General features: G+C 36.3%; 1 protein-coding gene across 2 annotated transcripts in view; it reads right to left on the bottom strand.

Moving 5' to 3' along the window:
• Positions 1-14,867, bottom strand: part of LOC136854074 (uncharacterized) — a 93,956-nt gene that overhangs the window by 57,296 nt on the left and 21,793 nt on the right. For both annotated transcript variants that reach the window (XM_067130193.1, XM_067130194.1), the window contains exons 2-4: positions 9,948-10,157; positions 7,181-7,549; positions 2,970-3,140 (exon numbers count right to left, since the gene is read on the bottom strand). In XM_067130193.1, coding sequence (XP_066986294.1) covers positions 2,970-3,140; positions 7,181-7,549; positions 9,948-10,157 — 750 coding nt within the window. The remainder of the gene's footprint in view (positions 1-2,969; positions 3,141-7,180; positions 7,550-9,947; positions 10,158-14,867) is intronic.

The following is a 14,867-nucleotide window of genomic DNA, read 5'->3' as shown; positions in this document are numbered from 1 at the left end:
ACAGAATATTTAGGTAATAACAAACAAAAAACATGATAACTTTCACGTTTAATTAATACTGCTTCATCATTACCTCCATCAGTGCTATGTGCCACACAAGGCCTCTGGGAAATTCTACCAATCCTGTCTTCCAGAGTTATGTTCCACAAATCTCCTCACATCTCTAGCTTCCCTTATAGTTCCCATCCAAGTAGGTCTGAATCTTCCAACTCTTCTGGCACCCACAGGACCCCAGCTTTTACTAACTATTCTTCCAGGGGTGGTGCAAAGAATTTGTCAAAGCTTCTACACCCCCCATTTATAACAACCCGATCTTTATACAGAACTTGCACAAATTCTTTTATGTTAACATTTCTAACTCTATCCTGCCATCTGATTCATATTCATCATAGAGCTTGATTCTTGAGTCAACAAAATCTTTTAGAGACAACTTCATTGCCATAACAAGGTTTATGTTGGTATAGCAAAACTGCCGGCATTAGCCTCATGTATAATCTTTCATATATAATTTCAAACAATTTAATAATTTCAAACAATTTAATAACTAAAACTTATTCAGGCTGCCCATTGATTTGCTTTTTTTTCAGTCTTCCACTAAATTCCAGCTCCAGAGAATCTGTACTTAATGTCATCTCAAAAATTTGAAAGATTCAACCTCATTCATTCTTTCTCCATCCGGTGCTATTTTATCCCTTTGCTCATTACTTCTGTTTTTCATTGACTTAGTTTTTGAGTCCCATCTCTCTAGATATATAATGCATTCTATTGTGCAAGCTTCGTAAATCTTGTGGTGTTTAGCTATTGTAAACAGCCTCATACACATATTCTAAGAGTGTCAGTTGCTATTACTATTCTCATCTGAACCTTTTTTTATCTATGACCACTTCCTTCATTATAAAATTCACAGGAATGGCAAAGGAAAAATAACATTTCCCTGCAGCACCACACTAATTACTGCAAATCCAGTAATAATATCAGACTGTGGATGCTGTCGACCATCTCCTCATAATTAACAAAAGTCATCAGATGAGGATTTTTAAATCCCATAAACTCTTGCAGAATATTTCTTAACAAAAATATTTGATCTAATCAACTCCTGTCTTTTATAAAACAAGCTTGTTCACTTCATCTGCAGATTCAATTATCCATTTGTCTTTTTCAGTTCAGCCACAGTCCTCGTATTTTGTGTCTTTTCAACTACAGGTGTGTGATAAGGTGATTAGCATATTTTCCCCTCAGTTCTAAAGACTTATAATTGAGAACTACCAATCCCCTACAAACTACTGGTATCCTCCAATCAGATGTAATTTTTAAATACAGTAGCTTTTTTAAGTAAGCCTTTCTTGTTTGTTCAAGAGAACTAATCTTGATATAATCCTTTTCATGTTAGGCTTACCACTGCTGAATTCTTATACTTTTGGTAGTTTTGATCAATGACATGAGCAGGTAACACTTGTCAGTTGCCTTCAAAGTTAGTCTTGGGTCGATTCTCAACTAACTTCAAGTTTTGCCTTTCTATGTTTTAAATTAAGGTTGCCTGGTAAGGTTCACTGAAGGGGACTGAATTATGCTTTCTTTCTTACTCATGATTGTAAATGATTATTTGCTTATCAGCTTTTTAATGATTATTTGCTTATCAGCTTTTTCATTCAATCAATAAATTTGTTCTGGAACTGGTATTCAATCAATGAACATGTTCTGGAATTGGCAGAAGAAGAAGAGGAAGAAGCTGAAGAAGAAGAATTTGCAATGATAATTTAGATTCCATCTCCAACCTATTTTGTTCTTTTTTCTATTGAACATTCATTACAAACACATCACACTCATCAACATGTGCTGGCATGCTGAACATGAACTTGCATAATGAACAACCCTGAGTATTGTTCTTGAAAATTAATGTGTTAAAGGACATAACATCATGGTAAACACTGCTTTTCCATTCTTTAAATTTGGAATGGATTTGTTGATGAATTACTTTTTAAATGTTGACCACTGACGAAAAGGAAAACTATTATAGATTTTAATCCCTTTGTTGCTCAACACTAGACAAAATTATTTGCTTAACACTAGACAAAATTATTCTACTTGTTCCCATCCTGGAAGCACATCTAGTAACTTCCACATACAGATATCAGATTTTTCAAGGACAAAACCTATTTCTCAAGATGGGCATGACAAGTTGGATGGAATTTTTCTGTTAAAATGTGAAGTCATTATTACTCAGGGAGGGATAAACTTTTCATTCAGTCTCTTTTGTGCAGTTAACAAGTTCTTTCAAGTAATGAAGAAATTTAAATAATGCATGAAGATATCTGCAATCCGCGACAGCATGTCATATGTCACTGAAAATCCATCGTGCCCTGAGCAAGACAAACTCTGTACCAATGCAATGGAAGTCACCAATGATACACTGAGCTACAGCATGGGATGCCTATGTTAAAATGCTCTCTTTTAACTGGTAATTTTTCCTATTCCTATTACTTACGACTATCTGGCATGAATTACATTTTTATTTTTTCCAACTTTAGGCCATTTCCCCACTAATTGGGGTACTTCCATGAAAAAAAAACCAACATAGAGGTCACTGCCACATTCCTACTTTGATAGCAGAATGTTGATGAACCCTCTTACAGAAAGCATCATAACATTATCCACCTCATACATTTACATAGAAAGGTCATCAGCAATGTGTTAAACGACCCCCCCCCACCCTACCCCCCCACACACACACACACACACACTCATTGCCATCCATCCCTATCTTGTAGATATTCATACAGTATACTGTAAATATATTGTGACAAAGGGATATAGTCCCAAAATTTAATATGATTTGCTATTTTCATCAGAGTTTGATGTCCTCCAAAAATGTATTCTGATAAACTGATATGTAGTTGCTACTTCAAAGGTTAAGGAAGGATTAAGATAATTTAAAAGCCTTTTTCAAGAGAAAAATTCATGACACTTACCTGCAATTGCTACCATCACATTCAATGGGATACCTTTTACAGCATTTTAACCATATCTGCCTCTGCACAATAGCTCTAAGATCAGGCTCCGGATGTGCAAACTTGCAACTATGGCCCCGCTTACAAAGCCCTCGTATGAAATATACACAAGTTGATTTTTTCTCTTGTTCCCTAGAAGAGTAGAATTTAAATCAGCACATACCAATTAAACCTGTTTACTAGTAACAGTCTTGATAAAAGTAACTTCTACAGTAAGTGCACTGCCAAAAAATATTACAAAATTTCCTGCATCCTTAACACTGTACATTAAATGATTTACCTCAATATTTAAAAAATCCCAGTGATTTAACAAATTTCTTCAGTTTTTCAACTTAAACGCTAAAAGAACAGTCTGTACAATTCTGAAGCTACGGGAACTTACTAATATAATATGTTTTATCTAACTCCATTAATCACTTGTCCCCATATCTGTCAGACAAAAGAATGTAGTTTCACTATGCAAGTGCCCTCTGGATCCTAAGGTAGAAATTATTTAACAAGCTCAATTTTCATGGCCCTGCAGTGCTGTTGAAAGCCCTACCGTCATTCTCCAGGTGCTGGCATTGAGGACTGCTCCAGTCCTTTACTAATCTATATTCAAAATTTTTCTCATTAATATGGTATACTGTATTTCAGACCTTTTTTATTCCTCAGTCACCTTTCATCACTAGTTCCTTATTCCTTTAGCCACAGGGATCAAGTTAGGTGGCTGAGGTAGGAAAAATGCAACTTTAAAAATGTGATATTTGTTCCTTTGGGAATGCGCACTATCACCTTTTATATATATATGAGACATCCTTAAGTGGGAGGTAGTCTCTGACAAATGACTGGAAATTAATATTACCTGGAATTTTGTGCTCCCAGATGCACACACAAACAGGGAATGTGATGACTCCTTTAACCTCCTACTATGTCAGGTATATGAAATAAGAGATCGGTAGGGCCCCAGGCAAGAGTGAGACTCTGCTTGAGAGAGGGCACTCAAGTAAAGAAAACATCAGAGAACCATGAGATTCCCCATAAGGAAATTAAAGTCAGAAGGCAGCTAATTCTGGCAAATACCATGCGCAAAGTCCAGAATGTAGCTATATCCATCCACCAACTTGCTACATGGGAAAGCGGAGGGTGAAGCATCTTCAGACCTATACTAAGACTGGGTGCTCACAATACAGTTATCTGTATCTAGCCCAACCCAGCTAACACCTTGGCCTAGATGCTGTTCCAGAAAGAAAGAAGGGAAGAAAGAGAGTCCAGTCACTCTGCAGTTATATCCCAAGACTTATACCATGTAAAAATACTTAGGCAAGATAGTTGGCAAGTTGCCTTAATATTCCATTGAGCAGCTACTAGTACCCAGAAAATTGAAAAGGTCCTGCAAAATGGCTAAGGACTACATGGGCTCTCGCATGAGGAAGATAAATGATGTCCTCCTCCAAGAACACATAAGCTCATTGGGTACCTCATGAAGCCAGCAAGGAAGGGTGTTCCTGGATACCTCTTTCTTATGCTTTCCTGTTCTTATGAAAAAATGCTGACATTCTGGACTAAGACACAGGCAGTATCTTACAGCTCACAATGGGCATAAGAAATATCTCATCCAGATAACTGCCAACAAAGTATCAGTGGGGGGTGGGTTGGAACTCTTGAATCTCCCATCTGGAACTGCCGAGTTCTGAAATTCTGCCAAGAACTCAGGACTGAAACCCTGGTCCCTCTGAGGGCCAGACAAAATACCAAGAAAATCCTCAACATGCTTCACCAAGACTAAGCTAGCCAAAGGAGTCTTTCAGAGCTAGCTCTTGTTATGAGGCTTCATGCATGGGTTTGTAAGGTACCTGGGCTAAGCTGTGAAAGTCAGGTCTACATTCAACTCAAGGCCAACAGGCAGTAGCTAGGATCATCCTGCAACCTGGGAGTATTTACTCTGCTGATCATTCAACAAGAACACAAGGACAGGTTGAATGGTGGAGAGCATAAATTCCAGATTGTCCCACGGATGTTGGGATACAATCTCTTTTTATGAGAAGTTACTTTTTCTTTTATGAAACCAGCTATACAGTACTATGTTTTAACTCATCTGTCATGGAAATATTAACATTCATTGACATCTGGTCATGGCAACATTGTGGGATGCACTGCCCATTGACAGAGGATGAGAGAAAAATGGTAGAGAAAGGACATGAGAGAAAATAACAAAAAATGCTTAGGAGAGAGACGAACGAGAGAAACAAGTTAATGCTTTTGAGAGAGACGAAAGACAGAAACAAGCTAATTGCTTTAGAGAGCAACAAACAAATGAATGCAAAGAGAGAGAGAGAAAGAACACCAAACGAATGCAGAGGTTAAAAAGAGAAATAACAGTGATCCCACTGTCCTAATACATCGTATTACAGGACTAGGCCCAGACTTGTTTTCTCCAACTGTTGATTAACTGATAAAATTCATTACTTTTAATATAAAAACATTACAGTAACATTAAGTAATATACCATTCACTTTCACAAGTTAATGCCTATCAAAAAGGATATAGGATTTTCAGTTAGGTGGAGCTTTTCCTTTTCACTTATCTCTCCTTCATTATTGTTACCCAGTTCAAGGTAAAATTGGCTCACCGTAGAAAAATACATCTCTAAATGCCCCTCCAATAACAGATTTTTATTTTCCCCTAATTTGAATTACAAGTACAGTGGACCCCTGCCTCTTCATGGTTCCAGACTCACGGCTTCACCTATTAGTGGATTTTTCTGTGGTATGTACATCCACATTATTCATGGAAATTTTGCCTATTCACAGAATTTTTCATTGAGAAATGTTTGCTAACTACTGTATTTTCATATAATTTTCTTAACTAAATGCATTTTTTCTGATCAAACTATTAAAATACTCGGGTTTAAGCATTTTTAGATGGTTTTTGGTGTCTGAACTATCAAAATAGGTAGTTATGAGCATTTTTAGTGGAGTGTCACTTATTCACGGATTTTAGCTATTCGTAGGGGGTTGTGGTATGCATCCCCTGTGAATCCCAGGGGTCGATCTAGTTTTCAATGGTGTTAAGCTTTTGCTGTATTTAGTAACAAGACAAGGGAGAATGGATTCTTGTATATAGGCCTATGTTGACTTTACCTCACACCAGTCTTGCCCACTCAAAATTATCAATGTCGACAAAATAATAGGCCGATACTCAAATTCAGAGCCAACGATGGTTATGAGGTTTTCCGAGTTAGTAGCCAATAAATTGCTGAATGTGAGAAAAGGCAGAAACATGTTTAAAAATTTTTAGAAACAAGGTGCTTCTTTCAGTGTCTCTGGGAGAGCATTTTGAATGCTTAGCTTCATTAGGATCATATAGGATAAGCATATTGATAATACATTATTTTTCATCTTAAATCAATCTTTTTGCAATATCTTATACATCTATAAACTCATGGTATTCTTATAATACTGCCAGGCTTTGTTTAAAGCCAGTTCTCTAATCTTCTCCTGCCAGAGCTACTGTAGAATACTATATTAACTATTACCCAATGCACTATAGGTCTAACGTATTTTTCTTATGACTTGATTTCTACTTCATTATATATAACAAGCAATATATGGAAAGTAGTAATGAGATCAGCATGAAAGAACGACAACAACAAGGATATACAGTACGTCACATAAACAAAACAATCATCATTCACCAAAAAGGCTGAAAAAATGCCTGCATCTAACAAGAGAAACAATAAAGATGATCAGCAGCCACTCAATGAAAAACAGGGTACGGCACCTCAACCACAGTAGGAAAACACTTAGAAATCAATATTTAAAGAATGTAAGAAAATTACAGTATAAACAAATCCTCACAACAGCATAAATAAGGAATGCTAACTGAAGATCAACCACATTAAAACAATTAGATATGATTAAAAAACATTGTAGATATCATGAAGGTAGATATAATGATTTCTGGAGCAAATACACTATGGTGTGCAGATATACAAGGAAAAACTTACTACTATTTATCTGGCCAGGTGGGAGAGTTGTTTGTGTTATTTTACTACTATTTATCAGGTTAGGTAGGAGAGTTGTTTGGTGTTATTTTTGGAGTGTGTATGTGGAGCACTGATCACACAGGACTGGGCAATTTTATATTGATGGGGTTGTGTTACAAAAAAATGTGCATACACCAATACTAACCTTGAGAGAGCCTCTGCTATTGCATCACTTGGACTTTGTTGAGCCTCTTTTCTTTCAGAACTTGTTCTTTCCAGGTCATCAGTACTTGATTTTTGAAGTTCAACAGGTCGATCAACACTTCTGCTGCTTCGGCGGGAATTTCTATCAAAATGCCTGTCATCATCATCATCATCATGTCTTCTTCTGTCGTCATCATACCTTCTTCTATCATCATCGTATCTTCTTCTATCATCACTGTATCTTCTTCTATCATCATCGTATCTTTTTCTATCATCATCTCTATCATCATCATATCGCCTCTTTTCATCACGATGGTAATCATGTGACCTCTTCTCATCTCGCCATGATCGTTCACCACGTCTCCTTAATCTGAAATAAGAGCCAGTTAATAAAGAACATCGAAGTGCTTTCATGACAAAAACAAATATATTGTTTCCATACAACAAAGAACTTCTAGAAAAGCCTAGGAAATCATGGGGAAATGGGGATACACAAAAATCTAGACCTGATGAGAGTAAAAAAAGAGCATAGGAAAGAGAGAACATAATTAATTTCACAGTTAACCCCTTAAAGAGAAAACCTGACAAAAATATTTGTGATAATGAAATATATACAATTACCTTATGAAAGGTTTTTGTTCTGGTATTTCAAAGGGCAGAGCAATTAAGAATTTCTGAATACTGTAAATAAGGAAACAGTGATTCTTTGTGGATACAGTGTTACATTATCCGAATCAACTGATGTTGTTTCACCTTATTCTACAAACGTTTTATTAAAAAACAATATAAAGCAAGGGCTGAACTCGGGCTTCTTTCTTTACTTACAGGTATAGCATTCCATGACAAACCTCTTAACCAGCTGATGTCATCCACAGCTGCAGCTTATTTTTCCATTAGCTAATACAGTACTTTACTTCATCTCACTGCTGAGTGTTTTTATTTTCTTTTCCTATTGTCCTACAGGCAGCTCAAGTTCATCCAAAAGTTGCCAAGTGCCCTTTATTATCACTGAGCACCTATCCTAAACTAGTTCTCTGCACAACCCTGATTCACGCTACATAAAAACAATAGGTTTGTGATTAGACAAATGTGATTGAAAATTATATTAACTTTTAATACAAACTCATTACTTTAATCAAGTTGTACTCCCTGGATCCTATATGGCCAGCCTATACAAACAGGACCTGACCTAGAGTTGTTCGTGGTGGCAGGCTTCTTTTTCCTGACAGTAGCATTTATGACTTGGACCATCGACGGATGGTCTCTTGTTTGGCACTTTTTCATAAGATGTATTTCAACAGAGATCTTTCACATTCACAATTGATTCCTGATCCCCTTTATCCGCCGAGAGCAACCAGATTCACTGAACAGCAGCACCAATATGCAGTGAATGTGCCTCGCTGTCGAACTCCTCGGTTCCAGGGGTCCTTGAGGATGTATAATTGGAACTTCAGAAGTTCACGCGAAAATGCAATTCATTACTACCTTAATACTAATCTTCTTGCATTTTAATATATTTTTCTGTTTAGTAATTTTTTCCATACAATATTTATTTATCTATTTATTAATTTATTTCTTTTTTTTAAATGGGATCTCTTCTTTCTGTACTACTGTGTTTCCCTTTGCTCACTCTTACTTCTTCCTAATGAACACCATATTCTTTGGAAGCTTGAATTTCAAGTCAATGGCCTCTGTGGGCTTGTTCCATATGAATACGAATTATAGGATTCATCTACTGAATAATACTATTATCGTTTTCTATAAAATAATAATTATTATTCTTCTCTATAAAAGGGGCAGGTGTTGAAACGCGATGGGATAATTCCGTAGACTTTCCAAAATATCGATTCTGGATCTTAGGTATTTCTTTCGTCAGCAACAAGAGAAACAACGAAAGGAATACCTTGAAGTAATTCAGAGTCCACTTGCTATAAAATATACGGAATTATCAAACCGTATTTCAATACTTGCACTTGTATTGAAAATAAAACTGCTGTATATACGCTGTTAATACAATTCGGCTTGCCGTAGTATGAAACCCAGACCTAAAGGAGGTTATCCCCCTTCTAACCAAAAATCTACTTGGCCTGTGCATGACGTCATCAAGGGTACATACATGTCTCCCTCACTAAAACGAGTTGACTGAAATAAGGAGCGGCAATTATTTCTTTCTTGCTTGCTTATATGACCCGAGATTTATATTTCGATTTTTAAGTAAGCCATGAACGAAAAACAAAGTACAATGCTTAATACTTGTGCTATGTTTGACTGTAATGCAAAATCTACAAAGAAAGGCGGTGTTATGTTGCACAACTTTCCCAGAACAAGGAAATGAAAAAAGTTGGATAAATTTTACATGAGTAAGGATCACTTCGTTGCTAATAATGGAGAAATGCTACATGCATCAACGTACAGACTTTATCTAGCGGCGTGAAACCACGACCACCGAGGTGAAACTGATGAGCTGAGGCGGAATAAAATGTTAATAAATAACAGAAAAGAAAGCCGACATGTGCATCTTCATACATGAACGAAGGCACCGATGAATTGGGGTTCTTTCCAGTTGGGAATATTCAAACAAGCGTATGCGCTTGTAAGAACTGATCTTTCTTGACGTGATAATTATCAGACGCTACTGAACAAACTCTGTAGTTGGTCAAGCACGAGATAAATGAATTTTATTATAATTTTTCTCCCCACGTCTCAAAACCCACAAAAGAACTAGTGTCTGCTACATGACAATAACAACACCCGATTTTGTAACTCACCTTTCCTCCTCCTCTTCATCATCTCCATCGTCATCTGAACGACGACGACGCACATCATCTTCGCCGCCATCGTCGTTATCTCCGTCATCGAAGTGTATGCTGAAACACTGTTTGCCCTCTCGGATTCTAAGACACCGTCGCTTCAAATGGAACGTGCAGAATTTTGGCTTTACTACTACTCTTTCGTCCGAGTCAGGAGATTTGGTTCGGCTGAAATAATAATAATAATAATAATATTATTATTATTATTATTATTATTATTATTATTAATAATAATAATAATAATAATAATAAATGGCTGTTTCTACGGCATTTAATTTATACAGTATAGTATTCTTTACAATAAAACCGTAGAAGCTGCTACTATATTATGACACTATCTACCATTCAATTTCTACATTTGACCCCTCAGGGGCTAGTTACTAGCACTAAACACTGCGAAACAGTGTAGGTGAGTCACTGTTTCGCCGTGTTTAGTTAGTCCCTGGGGGATCAAATAGTTTTGTATATAGTTTCAGGAAGTAATTGCCACAGGTCTTTATTGGGTTGTCTGGTAGATAGCATCCTAATTTTTGGTAGGTCGCGAATAGCTCGGTAGATATCATAGCATAGTAGTACCCCGTAGAAATAGCCATTATTTTCAACGCTGCTACCCTTAGTGAAGGTATCCCCCATAATAGTAATAATAATAAAGTGGAGAGAAGCAGCAGCAAAATATTAATACTATACTTTGTGACAATAATATTGGCAGGAAATTTATGAAACAAGTTATGAGAGAAGTGTGGAGTGTCTGCAATTTCCAAATGTCTCGTTGTAAAAGAGATTACAAAATAAACTAGCACAACTGTGTGAAGTGTCTGTAACGGGAGAAAGTTAAAAAAAAAAATTACTCGTAGTATGCATAGGTTCGCGAAACGTATCTGGAAGAGAGGCAAATTAGAAATTTATTTGCCCTTACAATTACTTGGCCCCTATCAACAGTTTAAAAAATCATATGCTTCACTAATGCAGTGTCAAGGGTGCGGAGGCAAACAATTACTGAAATGCAGGAAATCAACATTGTACATCTGACAAATCATTCAACATTCACATATCAAACCTGAAAAATTTCTAATCCGAAAAAAAAATTCATGGAAGCGAGTTTTCCCAAAAAGCCCAATTATGACATCCAATTTCAACACAATTTTCTGTCTAAGAACACTCGTAATTAGACAGTAAATTAGTTTTCCCTAAAATGGCGCATTCGGCCAGCCATCAAAAAACCACTTGTAACTCAAATGTGACCATTTGAGGTTCGAGAATAGATCCACATATGACAAGGAAAACATTCTTGTTAAGTTGGTGATTACTGAGAGCTTTTGGGCAGCTCTCCTGTCCGATCTTGCCATGCGTGGGATACCACAAAGCAAGAACACATTCTTTGACTCATTGTTTCTCCAGATGTCCACTCCGAAATATGGAGACTGGTTTTTGTAAAGAATTATTCTTTTTTTATTTACTGTAAAGATCACTGAGTAGCTTCTGTTATCATTTCATTCCTAACAAGTTGCACGTGTTTTGACGCATCCTTGTCTAATTGATTATAGATTCTTTCAACATTTCATAACAGACTAAAAGCATCGGAGTTTCTGCAGATCTTAAGGGATTCGCTGTGTACTGAAACTCAAGCATTCAGATAAAACGTGTTTCATTTTGGATTGCATGTCTCAGTTCCCAAGACTGAGACATTCGACCAGCAAATGTCTCACAGTCAAGGCCACGATACATTGATCACACAATGGAGGATTTTATATTATATTCCACACACACATATATACATATATATATATATATATATATATATATATATATATATATATATATATATATATATATATATATATATAATATATATATATACATAATATAATATATATATTATATATATATATATATATATATATATATATTTAAAAAATCACAGTAGATGCACGTGACTTCAGTATATAAGCGAATACCAGAGGAAAATGACAGTTAGTTCAGTACCAAGAACTTTCTCGTGTTCATTCACGAGAAAGCGCTTGGTACTGAATGTATTCCTGTCATTTTCCTCTGGTCTTCGCTTATATAAATATATGCAGAAACTTCCAGAGCCTCATAACCACTTCAAGCTCTTACAAAATAAAAAAAAAGGGCGGGGGGTTCATGAGCAGTGTACACCAATATCCATTTTACACACACACAGTTTAAAGCTTTCTCCACTCCTCCCTCCCGCTGCAAAATTATACACTTTTCATCAACATTTGTGATTAATTTCTTCACTAACATTAACCTAAATACCTCTGATATTTACTTGTATATTTCCCACTTCTCCGGTTTTTGTGCAAACAGTCCATCTCAACTTTTTTTTTTTTTTTTTTTTTTTTTTTTTTTTGCATTCAGCACCTCACTCCACATTCATACAGGAAAGTTGGCTCAACAGTCCCTTCCTGATCTTTTGCACACACCCTGGTACCTTCCTTGCTTCACATATTCTTCAACTCCCTTCTCTCATCAAATAACATCCATAATATTTACATCCATATGTCTATAGTAAACAGTCCCTTCAATTTTTCATATATATATATATATACTATATATATATATTATATATATATAATAAATATATATATATATATATAATATATATATATATATATATATATATATATATATATATATATATATATATATATATATATACATGTATAATATATATATATATATATATATATATATATATATATATATATATATATATATATATATATATATATATATATATATATATATATAGAGAGAGAGAGAGAGAGAGAGAGAGAGAGAGAGAGAGAGAGAGAGAATTACTCCAGAGTAACAAATCATTTCTCCTAATTAAGGTTAGCTCCCAGAGTTTAGAAAACAAAATGCCGGGCACTGCTACATCCATCCCTATACCCCACCCTAAACAGAAAACACTAACAACTTTGGCTTCTTCAATTATTTACACAATATCCAACAGTCGTGCATCAAAATTCCCAATACCAGTAACCCTTTATTTTCTCCACCTTATCCCACCACCTCAAAACAACAGACCTCGACAACCCTCTTACTAGAACTTTTTCATACCTCCAAATTTCTCAGCTTCTTAAAGTCAGCACAACTCACTTGTAAAAGGGAAACAGTTCATATAAAAATTACCCATCTTTTTTTAAATTCACATTTGACATCTACGCATCGAATCCATAAAGGACACTTGGCTCATCAGTCCCTTCATACATTAATTTTTCTTTCTTTTTTTTTGAGCAACGCCCAAAGAGACACGCACCCTAATACCATTTTCTACCACATGTCTGAAGGAAATAAGAATAAGATGAACGGAAGAAGGGTGGTACTCAACCAAGAATGAAGATAATGAAGCAATGAACATAATATCATTGCTGTTATGATCCTAAACTACGTGAAACCAGTCCCATTACAAGGCCCTCATAGGGCTAAACTACCCAATTGGTTCGTAAGTGAGAACGGGAAAAGGAATAAGGTTTACTTAAAGAAAGTAGACAAATGGTAAACTGCAGCAAGCAATGTAGAAGAGGAAGAATGCTGCAAATAAAGGTTAGGTGCTGTTGAAAGTGCCACAGAAAGAAGTACCGCTTGTGGGGAGACCTGCCTGTTGTTGTCTTACTATTACACAAGACATCTTTTTCCCAAAGCCCCCATGTTTCGCGGTTACAATAACTTAGCTGGAATTTCCCACATGCAAGACTACAACTGCTCACATCTCAAACATGTATCATCCCTCTTCATCGGTGGTAGCAGGTTAGTGAGGCTATTCTTTAGCAATATTCACTTCCGGGTGTGACGTCCCTGCCTATACGTGTTTGGGTAGAAGAGACTCTTTAGCCTTGGCAGGCAACTCTTCTAGGAAAAGGGCACCCTAAAATCAAACCAGCAGGCGAAAGGGATCCTTCAGCCTTGGTAGGCAACCCTTCTAAGAGAAACTTATTCTTAGCACAAACCTTGTTCTCCTACCTTGGACTGTGCCATAGCCATTGTACCATGGCCTTCCATGGTCTTGGGTTTGAGTTCCCATCCAGAGGATCTAAAACTGGGGCACAATAAATCAACAGCATCTGATCCCGCTGAAGTCAGAAAAACAAAACAGTTTCTAGTGCTTGCTGCAAATCTTTGGATGTCGAGCCAATTACGTCACCATTTATCCTTGCAGCATAGTACATCCATTAAAATGTTAATTATAAATAATTACCTTTAGCAAAGGTAACATTCGTATTAAGCTTCTTATATGGTAACTTGCCAAAAAGCAAAAACATTTTGAAATACAGTGGCATTCGATCACTTACCGCACCCAACGATTAATTCTGCCTCTAATAGGCAATTAAGAGTACACTCAAATTGCCCTTTTCCAGCACAAGAGGGTGTATCTCATTACTCCTTAATGAAGTCAAGTACAACATCTTAATAATCCTGAGAAGGAAAATGCCTTAAAACTGTTCTAGTTCTCAACCCACAGCAAAAACAAGTGACCTATTTCTTCATTTCAAAAGCCCACATTCTGTAAAAAACGCTTGGCGTTCACTTAATTTTTCACAGTTGGCGGGCTAAAAAGAGACAGCCTACTTAGTTCAGTGCTTCAAAGGGGCCATTTCTAAAAACCTAAATGGCTCTGCAGACAAATTTCTAAACCACGTCATGGCTCCGATAAGAGTGCTACGGCATTCGGGCACCGTGATTCACAAGACCTAAAGATCAAGTCGTAGGTAAATGTCTAGTTCAGCGTGACACAAACACAATAAAACAATGAACTATATCCTCTACTAGCGGGGACTGACAGCTTTTAGAGTAAGAAAACTAAAGGATTCAATTAAGTTGTTAATAGATAGGCAGATGCAGTAACTACCTCGA

This window comes from Macrobrachium rosenbergii, chromosome 28, assembly GCF_040412425.1.
Source record: "Macrobrachium rosenbergii isolate ZJJX-2024 chromosome 28, ASM4041242v1, whole genome shotgun sequence".
Taxonomy (NCBI): domain Eukaryota; kingdom Metazoa; phylum Arthropoda; class Malacostraca; order Decapoda; family Palaemonidae; genus Macrobrachium; species Macrobrachium rosenbergii.
Note: the sequence above shows the minus strand (reverse complement) of the source record. Positions and strands in the feature narration are given on the sequence as shown.